A 19472-nucleotide genomic window follows, 5' to 3' on the forward strand; every position below is an offset into this window, starting at 1 on the left:
CTGGTACCAAATTGGAACAGTAACGTTCATTTGAATTTTAAAACAGTTAAATAATATTCAAGCGATATGATAGTTTAACTACTCGTTTCGGAACATCGGCCATACCTGCATAACTTTTGCATTTAATGAACAGGCAGACTTTATACTACCACGTCAAGGTTCAGATTATTATAATAAAGGTAAAATGAAACACTTACAAGGTCTCGCTACCCGAGTCTGCGATTGGATCATTTTTATAATTGCCATGGAGGGATTTTCCCTGTTTTACATATTTTGTTTATAGATATGATACATGGAGCAAATGTAGTAAATGTCCATTTATGAGCTGTTTTGAAGAATTAGCATTTCTTTCAAACAATTCTTAAATATTGCTTCGCGGTGATGTTATAATATATAGTCGTATCATTTTTCAACATCATTGACTCTAGTATTTTAGTATCATTTTAGTATATTGTGAAAATTTTAGATGCTGCTAAAGAACACGAGGTGTTTCGTTTCCATTGATTCACTTGAACACGATCAAAATTGAGTCTACAATTTACTCCAATAAATTTTGGTTTTCATTGTGCTCGAGGGGTCTCCCTTTACCTTAATTTAAATGTCACATAAAAGATTATCTTGAACACACATAAGTTTCTGTTGCACCTATTTTAAATACAAATGTTTTATTCAACTAAATTCAGTAATACTAATAGCGAGTGGATATTACCACCGCAGCACCCGTTAGCTACATCAGGGTCTTTAAAATACACTGAACAAAAGTTCTAACCGATCACCCGGTGTTTTCGCTTATATATGAAAAAGAATAATACCAATAGATCCGACTTATATTTTATTTCGAAGAGAATGAACACGTTGAGAATAATAAAAATATAACATTTTCTATATAAATCATAGGAACTCGAGAACGGGACCGCAGATTGCGGCGTATATTTTCGATCTTGTAACGGTTTTTAAATACGTTTCTGCTACATCTAAATATCTTTTAGTATAATCCGAGTGTATGGACTCAAAAAATATATTATCAATTGAACCCAATCTGTCTCTTTTAAAATTGGTCAATATTAAATTGAGATTAGATAATTAAAGACCACCCGCTCGCATAATATGAAAAGATATTCAAAGGTCGGACAAACAATATGTAAAGCCGGTACGGATTCGAATTTATGCGCCGCAATATGCGGTCCTGTTCCAGAGTTCCTATGATTTAAATAACACTTTATCGATATTTTTTTTTTTAAAAATATTGTTATGAACAGCCACTCACCTGTCTGATAGAGGCTCCAGCATTCAACATTACAACTGCTACGGCACGATCCTGCATCGACATTCGTGCCATGTTTTATGTTTTTTCACTTATAAAGTTAACAAGGATTTATGCAATGTAAAATTTAATACTAACCACGCTCTGCACGAACATTTCGTGCAAAAATGTGAAAACCGTGCCCTGTCTTCCGCGTGAGTGCATGGAACCGTATTAAATCCAGAAATCGGAAGGAAATGAAACAAAAATTACCTTTGCAATATATTATATGGATCTATTGACCCGGTATAAAATAATCAAAATTTAAAAAGTGATCGGTTAGAACTTTTGTTGACTATTGTGTAGACTATTTGAAAGACCCTGGCTACATCGAGCTTTACCGTGATAAGCAGTCTTAAAATTTATTTCTCGCTCTTACTTTATCATCTGATCAAAAAAGATTTTAAAAAATGAGAAGAAAATAATAAAACTATTTTGAAAGAGTATCCAGTATAGTTATTGTTTGATTAAATTAACCTGATTATACGGTCCATGCACACAATATATGTTTTTATTGCAGTTTAAGAGTTATAGATGTACAGTTAAATTAGTTGTGTAATAGTTTAGCACGCTTATTTCGTGCTCACTGAACTTGAAGTGTATATGTAATTGACAGGCGGATAGTTACGCCACTCGAGGACTTCGCATTGTTCTGTACAGGTCGTATTGCCCGCCCACCCTACCCTTTAACCGTTGTCAGTCTTAGATATTTGTTAATATGTTAACCCCCTTCCACGTAGTGGAAATGGGGGACTATAGGAATGGCCTCCGTCTGTCAGTACATCCGTCCGTCTGTCCGTCCGTAACACTTTCGTGTCCGCTCCATAACTTTTAAACCGCTGAATTTTTTTTTAATAACTCGGCACAAATAGTCACCATGCAAAGCGCAAAAATTGGGTTGCCACCCCCAAGGTCAAGGTCACACTTAAAGGTCAAATGTTAAAAAGTCTTCATTTCATATTAAAAGTCTACATTTCGTGACCGCGCCATAACTTTTTAACCGCTGAAAAAAAAATTGAAATAACTTGTCACAACTGATCGCCATTATAAGACAACGTGCAAAGCGCATTCATTCACTTGCTACTGAAAAGGTCAAGGTCATACTTTAAGGAATAAAGTTAAACAGTCTACATTTCGTGTCCGCTCCATTTTTAACCTCTGAAGTTTAAAAAAAATAACTTTGCACAATTGATCACCATTCTAAGAACATGTGCACTACGCAATAATTGGGTTGCCAACCCCAAAGTCAAGGTCACACTTAAAGGTCAAATGTATAAAAGTCTACATTCGATATCCCGTCCATAACTTTTAAACCTCTGTTTTTTAAATAGCTTGACAAGTGATCATCATAATGAGACAATGTGTAGAGCGCAATAACTGGGTTGCTATTCCCAAGGTCAAAGTCACACTCAAAGGTCAAATGTTAAAAGGTATACAATTTGTGTTCGCTTCATACCTTTTAAACCGCTGAAAAGTTTTTTTAAATAACTTGGCACGAGTGATCACCATTATGGGACGACGTGCATAGCAACATTATTTAATTGCAACACCCAAGGTCAAGGTCACACTTTCAGGTCAAATGTTAGAAAGTCTACATTTCGTGTATGTCCATAACATTTAAACGTCTGTAATATGTTTAAGATAACTTGGCAGAAATGATCACCAGTACCACACCATTGGCAGAGCACAATAATCTAGTCACAACCCTGAAGGTCAAGGTCACACTCAAAGGTCCAATGTATAAACATGTTTTTTTCATGTCCGCTCTATAACATATTGACAATTTAAAGATTTTTAAATTACTTGGCACAAATGATCCCTACCATGACACAATCTGCAGAGAGCAACATTCAGGTTGCTACACCCAAGGTCAATGTTATATGTTCTCCATAGCTTTTTTTACTTTATGGAAAATTTTTAATAACATGGCACAAATAATCACCATCATGAGACTATGCGCTTATGATATGCATGACATATCATCAATGTCGTGGCTGGTAAAAGGTCAAGAAGTAATTCATGTTCACTGCGGAAGGGGATTTAGCTTTCCTTCAGACTGCCTTGTTCTGACTTAAAATAGCCATTATTTCATTCAGTTACATCAAGATAAGCCAAATGTTAGAATATAACTGTAGTCAGTAAATTAAGCACGTTTTAATCTTTATTGGCAGTAAAGCTTTTGGTTGTTCTGACATGTTTATAATCAAGAAAATACATGAAGTTTATTTTACAGGCTGTGAGCTAGTTCAGAGGTTCATATTCCGAGGACATAAAATGTTATATTTTGTATTGATGTCTATCAAATGATATTTAAACAATGCGAAGGCATTCATCCTATTTTAGTGTTGTTGTTTACTCTCTCCCAGACTAAAGGTCTTATAACTCTTAATAGGTGATATAGAGGATATTTGTTTGTTTGTGTGTAAGATGAAATTTTATTTCATAGAATTGGCTTTAAAAACAGTATTCTCACGAACACCAAAAGTTCATATTTCACTCGTGGCTGCACCACTCGTGAAATATACCTTTTGGTGATCACTCGGTGAAATATATTCCGATCTTACACTGAACTAAACAAATATCCTCTATATAAACCACCTAAAAGCATGTAATAAATGCTAAATAAATCATGAACTTTGATAGTAATCAATTTGTATTGTAGCAAGTAATCAAAATCTAAAAAAAAAAGAAATATAAAAAAGTAAAACTTAATTTTATTGAAGTAAACACACTAAAAGAACCTTAGTATGTTATTAAAGTACTATATCGTACGATATTCTCATCTTACGAGAAAAGGAATACTCTTTTTTACAACTTCCTGATTTTCTAAATTCTTTACTGGTGTAACATTACCTACAGGGAGAATAAATTGACATACTTTATAAGTGCCAGAGGAAAATAATGACATAAAATTGAAAGTAGTATTACTGTGAGAAGACAATATTTTATGTAAATTTCAAAATATGGTAATTTATTATAATTAGGTAAGAGCTAGTGTAAATAATTTATAACTACACACCACAAACTGTAAAATATTTTCTGTTTTCTATGATTTCGTTAAAAAACCACATCAATTTGCTTAAATAGTAACAGTGAAAATGAAGTTACAAACGACATGGGTATTAGCTAAAGATACTTCAGCGAACAGGTTTAATAGTACTGCTAGACCTGTTCGCTGAAGCCAACCCCGTACCGAAAGTCAACCAGAACCGTGACATATTTATGTCATGCTGTTATTCAATAAATTTGCGAGATCTGGACAAAAGCTATTTTAATACAGGTAGTTAGATATATTTGGGACCATTCAGTCTATACTTTTGAACACAGAACGTTAGATTGATAAAATAATGCCTCAAATTTTGTCAGCAGTTTCACATTTCATAAAATTCGCCGCCATTGCTGCCCTAATTATCACGTGACCAGCGAGAATTTAGGTTCGGATACATTTGCATGACATTTTGTGACCCGTGACCCAAATGCTATTTTTAATTGAAAACATGGCTTTGCAATTATGAATAACGGTTTATTTATTCAATAACAGACATTGTACCAAAAACATGTTGGATTTATATTGTTTTGAGTGATGATTCATGAATTATGTGTTTGTTTTTATATAAAATCATACTCTTACTGAAAAAAGTGTATGGTCCGTTACTAAAAATAGATGCTAGAATTCCCAAAACTTGAAGTCCCGCGAGATCTCATTTGAAAGCAGACTCCATATTGGTAAACATTCTCTACATATTTCCCTAACAAATAGTTGGGTACACAATGTCATTGAAGTTTCATTTAAAAACAAAATATGAATTTATTCAAAATTGATTTGTTTATCAAATGGTATTTTTATTTGACCCAAATTGGATTAATAAGGAGACCATAAGCCGCTTTTCATGGAATGGCACGGAAGTGTCACATTGAAGGTTCCATGATAACCGCCGTATGAACACATCTGCGGATGTTTCTAAATCCAAATTTTACTATTTCATGTTTAAATGTTGAATTCTGCTTAAGCCGGTGTTAGGGGGCGTGGACGGTAACTTGCACTTTCCAGTACCGTCCATGAACAGGCTCAATCAAACCGAGCCTGCAACATTTTCAATTTTGTTGTGTTGGACTTTCTTTAGGGATTCTGTTTTTCTCTATTTCATTGTCACATCCGTGTTATTTGTGCCGTGTGGCGGCTGTAAAAAGTCTCCCCGTACATTTAATCAATGATGTTATATTTTCGATCCTTGAACATCGTTCAGCACGACATTATTGTTGTGCTTGTGGTATTTTTAGTTTCAACTTTTCGGCATTTTCTAGTTGGGTGGTTCCAATATTCCTTCTTGAATAATGTTGAATCACCCCTAGGATATGTGGCCTGCTTTTTAAATTTGTCTTTAGACGTCTTATCTGTGATATGCAGGCTTCATAACCTCTGATCCCCTTTCAAAATTCCATTTTAATTAGTTCCGCCCATTGTTTTCTCGTTTAGGGCACACGCATACTTGGGGACCACACGCCGCTTTTCATGGAATGGCACAGAAGTGTCACATTGAAGGTTCCATGATAACCGCCGTATGAACACATCTGCGGATGTTTCTAAATCCAAATTTTACTATTTCATGTTTAAATGTTGAATTCTGCTTAAGCCGGTGCTAGGGGGCGTGGACGGTAACTTACACTTTCCAGTACCGTCCATGAACAGGCTCAATCAAACCGAGCCTGCAACATTTTCAATTTTGTTGTGTTGGAATTTCTTTAGGGATTCTGTTTTTCACTATTTAATAGATTTTCATGACCGCCAAATTCTGGTAACCTTTGCAAATAGGGTTGACTCATAACTTTACTGTCGCAACGTCAAAATAAAAGCGACATATAAAGTTATGGAAGCCAGAACTACATGGGTATGTGTTATAAATATGTTTTGTTTTTCTTTTTACGACATTATTTCTATGAAAGCCCTCATTAATATCATTAAATACTCTTTGTTTCATATGTTTGTGAAGTTAACAGCCTGGCAGCCTAACAGCCTGGCAGCCTAACAGCCTGAAGTTGGCAGCCCAGCAGCCTGGCAGCCTAGCAGCCTAAAGAAAACTAAGAATAGTACAAACATGAAAACGGTCTTAACTACATCAGTAGCACTTCCTTAGATCATTCCACGCCTTTTTTCAATATCGTGATATACAAAGCTGACATTCAATCTCTGGCACATAATTTAACGACAAACCTAACAACAAGTAGTTCTCAAAATAGCTTAAAACTAGCGATGTAAAAGAAAGAAATATTTTTATTTTGTTACAAGTATCCAACAAATTACAACGCATTCAAACTTTAATAGTAGTGTTGGCTGATAGAATTGTCAATAAATGCACAATCACAAATTCCGCGGATGAATATCATTTTAATCAATCAAAATGCTATTTTTAGCGATGTCGATTACCGAATACTTCAGAGCGTAGAACACAAATAAATCTGACTGTCGAGTAGTGGACTGTATACATGTCGGACTGTTTTGGCGAGAAGATTTTCGCTAAATGTGTTACATCAGTGTAAAACAACAAGTATATCGTGAAAAAAATACCTTAAATTAATAACCCGAAATGGAAATTTTAAATTTATGATTTTTTGATTTTATTCAGGTTTATCCAATAACTTCCCCGTAATGCAGGGGTAACGCGCTCGTTTAGGGTGTGAGAGGTCTGGGGTTCAAATTCCAGTCGAGGCAACTATTTTTTTAAGTGTCTTTTTTAAGGAAGTAGCCAGGATATGCAAGGATAAAGTGTGGCTATCATAAAAAATGAACATAAATGATTTTTTGATGCAACTAAAACTCAAACTGTAAAAGTAAAAAAATCTAAACGCAGTCGCTGCATCTTGGTGCCCTGTAAGGTGAATTATAGATCTTTTTACGACGCGGTATGTTGCTGAGAAAAAAATACCGGAAGTAGTATTTTCTCGCGCATGCGCGATCTGCGTAAAAGAGCATTGCCCTACATAGAAATGAAGTAGAAATTCATAAACAATTCCGTTTGTTAGTTTAAGGTAAAAATTAGAAATAATATAAAATAGCTTTTAATAGAAACACAAAAGATACCTTTGTAGCTTTGTGGCCAAGAATGCCATAAAAAGGCATGGAAGACACGATTGTTTAAGAATTCTCCCTTACGATCACGGACCTGGCATTGAGATAATTTTTGCATAAAAATGTGGAAATATATATTAGCAAATAAAGAAATCAATTTAATTGTTGTTGAAATCGTCCATATAAAAGCTTAAGAAGTTTTGTAACTGGTAATTATGAAAATAAGTCGGAACACGTGTTTATGCATTTTTATTTTTCAGTTTACCTAATTTTATCCTTTATCCGACTTGGCTGTTATGCCAAACAGAAATTTTTTAAGTCACATAAATATAATAATTTTTTTCAATACTCTTTTGAAGTAAAAATGGAAGGTGAAATAACACACATTTTATCCGGTTCCTCGTAACACATGAAAATGCATGTCACGTACACTATTTGTCACTTCACAAAATTAATTAACATTAATGAGATTGATATAAATAAAAAGTAACACAAATAACGATTTTCATATTTTTAAGTCCCGGTTGAATGATATTGTATACTAGCTGGCAAATAACAACCGGTCACGTGTCAATCCGTTTACCGAGAGTGTTTCAATAAGCTTATAGCTTCCAACACAATCGAACTAAAATAAATTTGTATAAACCAATCCGTTTACCGCCTTGCCAATCCACTTTCAAAGGAATACTAATTGTGTAATGTTATGTAATACATGGGTAAAAATATTTATCTTTAACACCGTGCTGTTTCAATTTAAATTACTGATGAAAAAGTAATTTAATGATACCTTGAACAGAAGACTTTTAGTCTTTGAATTATCAGAGACATAAATGTCTCTGGAATTATTAGTCCCGCTAATTTTGTATATCTGTTATAAATATCAATTCACTATTTAAGTACTTACCGCTTTTATTCATCCCAAAATTTCTGTTTTCTTAGTGTCATAACTTATAATCAGGTCTTTTAAAGCCTTCAATTACGCTAAATGTATTCTATCTTTATTGCGCTTTTGCCCTACGCAGAATGCGCATGCGCAAAATGCAACATCAGTTGCTGTGGAAAGATCGTACTGTAAAAAGGTCTATAGTCTATTAAAATAAACTTATACAGGAAAATACATACAGATATACAATACGATTTAGATTGCAAAGATCAGAAAATACCACAGAGCTTGCAGCCCTTTGATTTTTCACAATTCGAACAATTATTCTTGAAAAACGAAGCGAGTAAATGATCTGAAATTTTGCACACAAGTTATTGGTCAATGCCTTCATCAAACGGAACATGTATCTCTAAAAATATTTCAAGCCCCATCATGCAAAAAACAAACATGTGTCCCTGTAAATTCATATTTTTTTTTTTTTATTTTTTTTTAACATTAAAATGAAACAATTATCAACTAAAGCAGCATGTCAGACAGAACATTATAACAGAAACAAATGACAGAAAGTCGGATCAAGACTATCAAAGATTGTATTTTCATTTGTAGTAAAAATAATGTGATCAAGACAATAATTAGTCGTTTGACGAAGTAATTCGTCGAAGGGGGAACGTTTCCAAAGCTCTATCCACTGTGAAGGACAAAACTGGAATAATATTCCTAAATTATTATTGAAATAAGCTTGAATATACCTAAAGGTATTCTATAGTTACAAACATATTTCACAAGCTGAATTTTTACCCATGAAAATGCAGCAAATGCCACTGATTATACCATAATCTAAAATATTGATTTAAATACAGAATAGAACGCCGATGAAAATGATAATCAAATAACTAGAAATGTGTCATCATGCCACGGATGCCCCCGCATGCAGCTAAAATTTCAGATGGTGCATTAATTATTTTTTTCATTTTAAGTTCAAAGCCCTTAAAACTTTTCAATATAAACACAAACCATTTTCATACAATGTTCAAGGCACTGAAATTATTCAGTCTTCACCTTTTAAAAATAGCATATTGCATATGGCTAAAAGTATGAGTGCTGAAACTGAAAGTTCAAAATTTTTCAAACATTCAGGAAGGATAAGTTTGTCTTAAATCATTGAACCACAACCAAATTCAAACTTAAACTGCTTATTCCTAAGATGTATCTATATTATTTTCAAAGTAAAAGGGACATAACTCTGCCAAAAAATCATCAAACCATGACCAAATTCCAACTTGACCTGCCCATTCCTTTGACATATCCATATGTCAAATTTAAGTTGAATATGTAACACTGTTGGGTAGATAATGAACAGAAACTGTAAATTTCATATTATTTTCAAAGTGAAAGGGGCATTACTCTGCCAAAAATCATTGAACCACGACCAAATTCGAACTTGGCCTGGGCATTCCAAAAACATATCCATATGTCAAATTTGAGTTGAATGTGTTGTACCATTGGGGAGATAATAAACGGAAACTGAAAATTTCATATTACTTTCAAAGTGAAAGGGGCATAACTCTGCCAAAAATCATTGAACCATGACCAAATTTAAACTTGACCTGTGCATTCCTTTGACGCATCCATATGTCAAGTTTGAGTTGAATGTATTGTACCTTTGGGGAGATAATGAACGGAAACTGAAAATTTCATATTATTTTCAAAGTAAAAGGGGCATAACTCTGCCAAAAATCATCGAACCACAACCAAATTCGAACTTGACCTGTATTTTCTCATGACATATCCATATGTCAGGTTTGAGTTGAATGTGTTGTACCATTGGCGAGATAATGAACGGAAACTGAAAATTTCTTTTTATTTTCAAAGTAAAAGGGGCATAACTCTGCCAAAAATCATCGAACCATAACCAAATTTGAACTTGACCTGTGCATTCCTTTGAAGCATTCATATGTCAAGTTTGAGTTGAATGTGTTGTACTGATGGGGAGATAATGAACGGAAACTGAAAACTTCATATTATTTTCAAAGTAAAAGGGGCATAACTCTGCCAAAAATCATCGAACCATGACCAAATTCGAACTTGACCTGTATTTTTTTATGACATATCCATATGTGAAATTTGAGTTGAATGTGTGCAACCGTTCTTAAGATAATGAACGGAAACTGATGATGTAGGAATGACAGAAGGACGGAAGGACGGAATGACGGAACAGGATAACACTATATGCCCCGGCCATTACATGGCGGGGCATAAAAAATGTTGCCACCCTGTAAATGATGATGTTTTTAATATCGGTCCGACAATTAAGTTGGTTTTTGTTACATTAAACTGATCAAGTTACAGACATGACAATTGGAATTGCGACCTTAGTAGTAAAAAAAAAATAATAAGATACCGGTATTTTTACTTCCTGATGTCAGCCACATTTTAATTACAACCAAAAGTCCCCGGCCTATTGAAATTTTTTTTGTTAGCTTAATTTGAATAAATAGTATGAGCATTTTACTAGTTGTACAACATAAAACCTCAGGGTTGATCAAAATGTTTGTGGACACGTGTAAGTGTTTCCAAATTTATTGACCCATGGTCTCAACGTAAGACAAGACAAATTCCGACAGTAACTGCTGACTCAGTCTAAAAGAGAAATATATGATAAACATATAAATATGACAAAAAATCGAATCAGAAACGGAAGTATAGTGTTCACATAGTTACCAACGATTGCTAAAATCAAATGAAAATTAAACCAGCCGTAACGATCAATATCGTCAGCCTTGAAAGTCAACCTGACTTAATAGTGAAATAATTCTTCACAAGTCAATGAGTGTCTTGCCGCCGTAAGAAACGCGTTTGCGGATTGAACTATTTTCTAAATAACGACATTTTCATCTTCAACTATTCGGCTGTATGGGTCATGTAAGGTGAATTGCATTAAGCACTGTTGTATAGGATCAAGTTCTTGTAACAGTTTCAATTATGGTGTGTCTGTGGACCTTTAACGCTTTTCATTCGACGTATCTAAGTATAACATCAGCGTTGTTTATGTCGTCTGTTTGTCGTCAAACGTCTTTCCATACGTAAGATCAATCAGCATGACATACATGGCGTGTTTATGGTAATCTGGATTCTCTAAGTTTTGTTGTTATTTATATTCCAATTATCAATGCTTCATTATTGAAAATATATCAGTCTCGGAATATCCAGTAACACCAGATTTCAAAGTTTAAATTAAGGATTGGAAAATAGAGAAACATCCCCAGATTTCTTCACTAGCCCATAGTCTGAGTCGAAATAAATTATTTTGTTGGCGTCAACCTTGAAAATGATATTTTAGACGGGTACTTTTCTAAAGGGCGTATAAATTTGTAATCAAATCTGTTAAATTGAGCAAAGAATGATAAATGCTTGTATGAAATTACTCTCGAATCAGTAGAATATTTTCATGAATATCATATGTTAAGAAAAGAAACAGGAAGCATCTTACCGCGATGTTTTTCATCACCCCTCGTACATTCCCCCGTATAAAAGAGGTTGACCTGGAGGAAAAAAGACATTTTCATTCGCTTGACGCTTCTTATATATTTGTATGATATACAAACTTCTGATAATTTGTGCGCAAGATAGAGCTTATATCTGAGTACCACGTGTCAGCCTGAAAGGTATGTTTTATTTTATTTCTCTAATTTAATCAAAATTTCGAAAATATTAGTGGCACATGTATTATGTTTTTAGAGTTTTTAACCAATAAATCAATTTTATTTATATGCGTTGAAGAAAAATACCTTATGCTTTATTTCAAAAAAATCTACAAGTTTGAAACTTTAAACAGATCTTATGAATGCATAAAGTACGTTTTTAGATATAATTGAATTCTTATTTTACACACAATGTATTCATTTAAAAAGGCAGATATATCTTTTTAAGGGGAATGTCTTTTTTTCTGTTTTTACTGATTTATCCGTTAAAATTATATTTGATAATTTTTACTTACTGTTAAAGTTGATAAGACTGCTACAATGGTTTTTAATACTGGCAACAGGAATGATAATGTTGAGTTTTTATACAATAATGAAAAAATTAAGGTTGTAAAAAAAATTATTTAATGTGTAGATTATATTAACTATCTAAAATTAAAACAAATAGCATTGCTTTACAAAAGACATACTCATAATAACTTGTACATGAAACATAAAATAATAAAAAGCCACTAGCTAGAATTTATATGTACTTTGATTTTTTTTTGTATTCATTTATTTTTGTATAGAATTAGAAATCTATAATATACTGTTAAACTGTATATATGTATGTGTGACGATATGGCTTATCACTTTGAAATATTATGGTTATTGTTTCAGATGGCAAAAGGAGCATTTGCTATAATGACCTGTTTATTTATGTATCAGTGTGCGCAATTTGTTCAAACTATTGACGTTCAACCGGCGGCTTCAAAAGAAGACTGTATATGCCCAAAGAATGATACGAAATGCTATTGTACACTGGTCATTGAATACAAACTAACAATGCTTCTAGACAATGAGCTTGTTTATCCTGATAACGGTAAATTGCGGTTACGGGCTAATAATTCTGAACTCAGTACCGAACATGCGGCACGGGTTATCGCTGCAGATGGACAAAAATCTCGTTTAGTCATTACTGTCAATGGCAGATTCCCAGGTCCAAGAATAGAAGTCTATGAAGGACAATTGTTACATGTTAAAGTTGTCAACAAACTTTATACTGAAGGCGTTAGCATTCATTTTCACGGCCTACCGCAAAAATCGACTCCATGGATGGATGGCGTTGCATACGTAACACAGTGCCCAGTTATGCCTGGTCAAACGTTCGAACATGTTTTTAACGCAACCCCACCCGGCACTTACTTTTACCACTCACATCTTGCCGCCCAACGATATATGGGACTTTACGGTCCTTTAATTATACGTCCAAAGATGGCTCTTGAAGAAAAGGAAATTATAATATCACTTCAGGAATGGAATAATGAGTTGAACTCACAAACAGCATACGAAAGGGCAATTACTCAACAATTTAACTTTAAAACAAACGAAGTAATCCCTTCTACATATTCTGTAGATGGTGCATGGTTTGAAGAGTTTGCGTTTCAGTCTGGTCTTATGAATGGAAAGGGGAGATTCTGGACAAGCTTGGATTCTAACAACGGGTCTCCTCTGGAACGTTTCAAAATAAGAGCTGGAACTCGTTATAGATTTAGAGTGATTGGAGCAATGTATGCACTTCCAATGCGAATCTTTATATATGGACAACGCATAAACTTGCGTTCTTCTGACGCCTATAACATTAATCAGCTTCCGGTACAATCAATAGTTATACATCCAGGTGAAAGGTATGACTTTTACTGGCAATCTCCAGAAGAAAACAGCATAACATCTAAAGAGATATTGATTATTGCCAAAACTTTAGAAACACCCCAGAGTCTTAATTTTTCTAAATATCATGCAGCTGAAGGCGTTCTGGAATTCGAAGATTTCGTTGGAACAGCACAATCTCCTAACCCTAAAAACACACAAGACGAGGAATGCACATCTGAATTAATATGCCATACATTTAACTGTCCCTTCAAGTATTATCCAAAAAAAGAAAACAGAAAATGTATTTCATTCAATGAAGTTGAAAACATAGACCCAAATCAAGACTACGCAAGTGTTGTAGGTGATAAAGTAGACGAAGAGTATTTTTTCAAATTCGGCATGCCTGGGCCCATTGGAAATACGCCCGCTTCTATCAATGGTAGACGATTTTATCTGCCGACCGTGTCCCTTCTGACCCAAAGAGATAATCTGTCAACCCCGTGCAATGAAAGCTGTGAAACAAACGGTGTATGTCATTGTACACATATTCGGAAAGTACCGTCACAGAAAATTGTTCAGTTTGTTTTATTGAGCTCAGGGAGAGGGTCTGGAGCATCTCATCCGATTCATCTACATGGACATTCTTTTTATGTAATGAAAACGGGATACGGAACTTACAATGTCACCACTGGAAAACTCCAGCAAAATTCTAAAGCTATAAAATGTACAGATAAGTTTAACTACTGTAGTACCGCTGCATGGGCTAATTCTAGCTGGTCTGGGGGCAATGTTCCTGGTATGAATCCAAAACCACCACAAAAAGATACTATCATCCTTCCAAAAGGTATGTGTATGTTGTATGTCGACACAAATCCAAAGGCTATCATTTCTTGTCAACGTACCGTAAAAGCATTAATTAACTATACTCTGAATGTAAAAAGTTACCCATTTATGATTTCTTCATATTAGCTGTAAAAGATACTTTTATTAAACTGAGTTTTGTGTTTTCCAATAGGAGGATATGTTGTTATACGATTTGTAACAGACAATCCAGGGATGTGGTTTTTTCACTGTCATATCGACATTCACAACCACAACGGAATGGCAATGGTTATCGAAGAGGGTGATTCTTGGCCAAGCCCTCCAAAGGGGTTTCCCATTTGTAGAAGTTTTCTTGACAATGGTAAGTCTTATTTCCATTAAATTTTATTAAATTAAATTGTAAAACACTTTACAATGTCTTGGAATGTGTACGATAATGATTATATATTGTGTTTAATACGAAATCAAGATTTTAGATTTCTTAAAACCAATATTAAGTTAAGTTGAATAAAATTACAAATGGTTGTCAGAGTTAATTACAGTTAACTTCATTTATAGCGAACACGGTTATAGCGAACTTCCGGTTATAGGGAACAATTTATTTTGGCCCGAATTTTGCCCTTCTTTATTTAATATAAAATATATGGTTATAGCGAACACGGTTATAAGGAATTATCGCTTATAAGGAACTCATTTCTTAGTCCCAATTTAGTTAAAAGTACACTTTTATAACGAACTCAAAAATATTGGCTATCCGTAAATAGATCCCGCCTTTTCAACTATCGTTTTCATTGACACGGATTAAAACTCGGCCGAATGTACTTCAATAATTATTCTATTAAAATAAATTTGTATAGTTTTCTATTTAGGATAATTTTAGCCTGAGCTCTTTTCACCAAGATAAAACGCTTACTAGTATTTGTTTCTTTTCTTCAATAGTTTTGCTCGAGTAAAATAATTATAATAATTTATAATCGGTTTTCAACATAATCATGCATGCTTGCAAGCATGATCCATTGCAAACTGCAAAAGAAATGTGTATGCTAATTTACCAGAATAAAACTCATCTCATATAATCTTTTTTTTTAATTTCATGAAAATATTTATGATTTCAGGTGAAGGAAGTTTTGAAGAAAGTTTTGTAAATTCGGCTGACAGAAGGAAGTCCGATACGTTCATTGTCCTCGTCACAACTGCATTATTTTACTCGAATCTTTCATATTACATTCGTTTTTATATGTAAACAAAGTAACATTAATCTAAGTAAGTAAGTAACAATATCAAAAACATCACAATATATGCAGAAAATGACTTACTCCGTAAGAAATCGAGGAAGAAATATGGGCTGAAATAAAAGGTTCTGTCATATTTTGGATAAATCTGCAATGTACTACAAATGTACTTTGCTATAAATACCATTTTCTTAAAAAAACTGATACATCATGATTTTTGTAAAATGAAAATGATTACTCATCTTGAGTCTGTAGCTTTAATTTTTAAGGTAATCATCGAGATTAATTATCTGGCATTGTATCTTAACGCTTACATGTTATATTTATATTTTTATTTCATGAAAACTAACACATTTTAAGCAGGCTAACACGCCTTGCTAAACAATGAAGCTACCACTTAAGAGGTATACGGTAAATTGCTCTAAAAGTTTTGGTTCCGATTTAATTTTTTCATTCTTGACAAAATGCTTACTTAAAACGTATTCTTTTTAATCTGGATTGCTGTTTAAATTAAGATATGAGGCAATAGCAAGTATTTCATTATGAATCAGTCCTTTTTATCGCGGGAAACACCGCCACAAATACAGTTCAAACATAAATTCATCAACTTGACGTTCCCTTGAAACTTTTATCAAATTCACATTGCAAAGCTGAAAGCATTGTTTGATTTTCGATATTTGATGCATAGTTTCAGATAATACTTAAGAAGACAACATTTTACCTTTGATGGCACTTAAATTCGGCGACATGCACTAGCTCGGAAGTAGCGACAGAGCAATTTATCGTATACCTCTGAAAGAGGAAGCTATGTTGTTTACCTTTAGCCTATACATTGTCATGCATATTTATACATATATCTTAAATACACAATGAAGCCATTATAATTCGGTTGAGTGTATAGATATTTATTTTAAACAATGAATTAATCAAATATTTAAAAACAAAATACAGCAGCGTCTATTTATAGTCATTTACCAAGTATTAGCATTTCCAAAAATGCTTCGAATCGCCGTTCAGCCATGATTATAGAAATACTAGTTCATTTCCTACCAAATACCTTTATTGTTTGTGGTCAACACATAAAGCTAACAAAAATACTTGATTTAATCTACCATTCCGTTCTAGACGTGCTCAGTTAGATTTTGAGATATGTTTGTTCTGGGTCAGAAAGTAGGAGATATTGCCCATAAGAAAAATATTACAATAACTAAACGTGTAGGACACATAGTTAGACTACATGCGCTTCTTAATCAGTGCATCAAAAAAATAATAAGCTTCTTGCGTACGTAACAACAGTTGCTTGCTACACATCAAAAATGATGTTTGTGAACATTCTATAAATGAAATTTATGTTCCATACTCCGTCAACTGCTTTGCGATTTTCTTAAATGGACTATAACTGACTTGCTTAAGTATAGGTATGATGCAATAAAAAAACTCATAGTATTAAACTCGCCCGGAAAAAAGCAGTAATGAAGGTTTTTTTTTTCTTTAAGTGCCAGTTTTGGGAGGAAAACAAAATATACTCTTATCAAGACTACATTCTCTGATTAGAAATGGCATGTAACAAAAAATATTGCAATTTTCTGTGTTTATCCTGCAAGAGACTAAAAACTGGTACTGAGTTCGTACATTAATAATGGTATTAGACATTTGCGACATAATGTCGGGAACGATTATCGATGAACAGTTACGCTTATATTGAGGGGTCATCTCAACACATATTATGAACACGTTAAATAAGGCCAGGATATTTTACTGTGTTTCTTTCCTGACATCTAAATTATAATTTTAGTAACTACAAGACGAACTGATGCCAAGTTCCCAAAGTAAATTGGGAACTTTTCTCATAAGCTCAGCCAATTTACGTCGACGGCTGTTTTGTCTAGTGCGCTGACGTGCATCAATAGTTTCGTCTTTTGATGATGACAAAACGCTGGCAGCTTGAGCAAGGACATCTTGACTACGGTCTCGGTTGTGCAATTCACGCGGGACTGGACCGGGTTCGAGTTGTCTCGGGATTAGGCAGGAGAAAAGCTGCTGGACAGTTATCCATGTTGGCCCTCATTTATATATCTGTTAAGATTTATCGGTGCTTGACCTAGCAATGACTGCTGCATATGAGCCGCTTAAGCTTGCCCTTAGTTTACATGCCCGGTCCTTTCCATAGGGACTGCACCTAACTGTTTTTCGGCACTAAATCCTTAACTCAAAAGACGTCTTTCAAGACGCTGTACGGCCTAAAGCGCTGGCAATAACTTGAATATATCGAAGGGTGAAATTGAAATAGAGTGAGTTACTATTTCGGAGTTTAACGCCATATTTATACATCAAAACAGCAGGTGTCAACTGCCGTATAGCAGCCTAAAAAGGTGCTTTGTTCTTCACTTCAGTGTTGCTATATTTTTCTGGTACTTAGGGATAATTAAAAATCTAGCACTTATAAGTGTTGAGAGTTGAGTCTCGCTTAAGCTGGTGCTAGAGGGCGTGAGGGTTGCTGCATTTTTTTATTATCCATCATGTACAAACTCAATCAAACCGAGTCTGCAATTTTCATGATTTCGTTTGTTTTTAAATGTCTGAGGGATCACTTCTTCCAGATATTTCATCACTTTTTCAGTCACATACTGATAGTCCGTCTATTGTAGGTTCTGAACAGGTTCTCTTAACAGTGCATGATCTTATTTCCCACATGGCACAGAGGTGAACTATTGCTTGCCTTCGATATATTAAACATTATTCACTACTATTTAATGTTGAGCGCCAAGTCAGGAGCTGTCAGTACCATTTTTCATGTATTTTGTATCACGTGGCTTTAACTAAGTTGTACGAATAAGTAACCCGACAAAACATTGCGGTTGGGCGAGTCCATTTAAGCATCCCTCATTGAATTTTTTGACGTCCATTTTGTTATCATGTGATATTATTATTATTCGCTTTGATTTGCTAAAGGCATGCGGTGTACAGGTAGAACTGTTCAAATTTATATAATCACATAATGATATTGTGCAAGATGTACAGAATTAAAAACATAACATAACTAAAGCTTAATATTAGCAAACACGATTAACAAAAGACTTTGTAACAATCAGAAACTACGGCATATTAAATGACAAAAGTGAATAAAAAAGAAGAAACGATATTCAAGTAAGCCAAATGATTCACTATCAGATATTACATTTTTTCGAGTCTAGTTGAAAAACTTTTATGGACAAAATTTACTACAGCATTAATAGTATCCTCATTCTCAACGCTTGGCTACATGTATAATATCAATTATAATGTTCATCAAAATTGGCATGTGTCCAAAGAATAATCTTATCTTTATTATCAAAACTACAGGTTTTAGGACACTGTACAAAGCCCGGGTGGCCTATTGTATACTTGTAAATTTGATATAATTTTCCCCACACATGTATACATGAACTGTTCCATTACAATCTGATACATCATAATATTTTATACACTACCATTAATCTATAAAATAAGGACATAAGAAAGCATGCGCGGGTCTAGTAGGGGTACGGGTGTGGGACTCTCCCTTCCCCGGGCACATTTGATTCGGCTTGTTTGTAAAGGACCCCTCTAAGATTTGGATATAACTTAAGCGAAAATCAAGTAAACTTTAAGAGTGAAATTAGCAAACAAATCTTTACTCATTACCCCCTTTATAAAAGTAGTAAAATGTCGACCCCATCCGACTGATTCGTTTACAATAATATCCCTGGCACAATAATTAATGCGCGACCTATAGTCACTTTTGGGTGGATTGCAAATAGTGTAGAAGGGAAATAATCCTTCACATTAACTGACACAAAGTACACATCACAGT

General features: G+C 34.1%; 1 protein-coding gene across 1 annotated transcript; it reads left to right on the forward strand.

The window, feature by feature from the left end:
• The first annotated feature begins 11766 nt into the window (after positions 1 to 11766).
• On the forward strand, positions 11767 to 16704 carry LOC132755447 (uncharacterized). Its single transcript, XM_060746316.1, has 4 exons — positions 11767 to 11918; positions 12615 to 14430; positions 14602 to 14769; positions 15524 to 16704. Exons 2-4 carry the CDS (start codon positions 12615 to 12617, stop codon positions 15649 to 15651), a joined length of 2112 nt encoding a protein of 703 aa, XP_060602299.1. The 5' UTR covers positions 11767 to 11918; the 3' UTR covers positions 15652 to 16704.
• The last annotated feature ends 2768 nt before the right edge of the window (positions 16705 to 19472 follow it).

The sequence above is a fragment of the Ruditapes philippinarum genome, unplaced genomic scaffold (genome assembly GCF_026571515.1).
Source record: "Ruditapes philippinarum isolate M1 unplaced genomic scaffold, ASM2657151v2 ctg1397_1_1_1_1, whole genome shotgun sequence".
Taxonomy (NCBI): domain Eukaryota; kingdom Metazoa; phylum Mollusca; class Bivalvia; order Venerida; family Veneridae; genus Ruditapes; species Ruditapes philippinarum.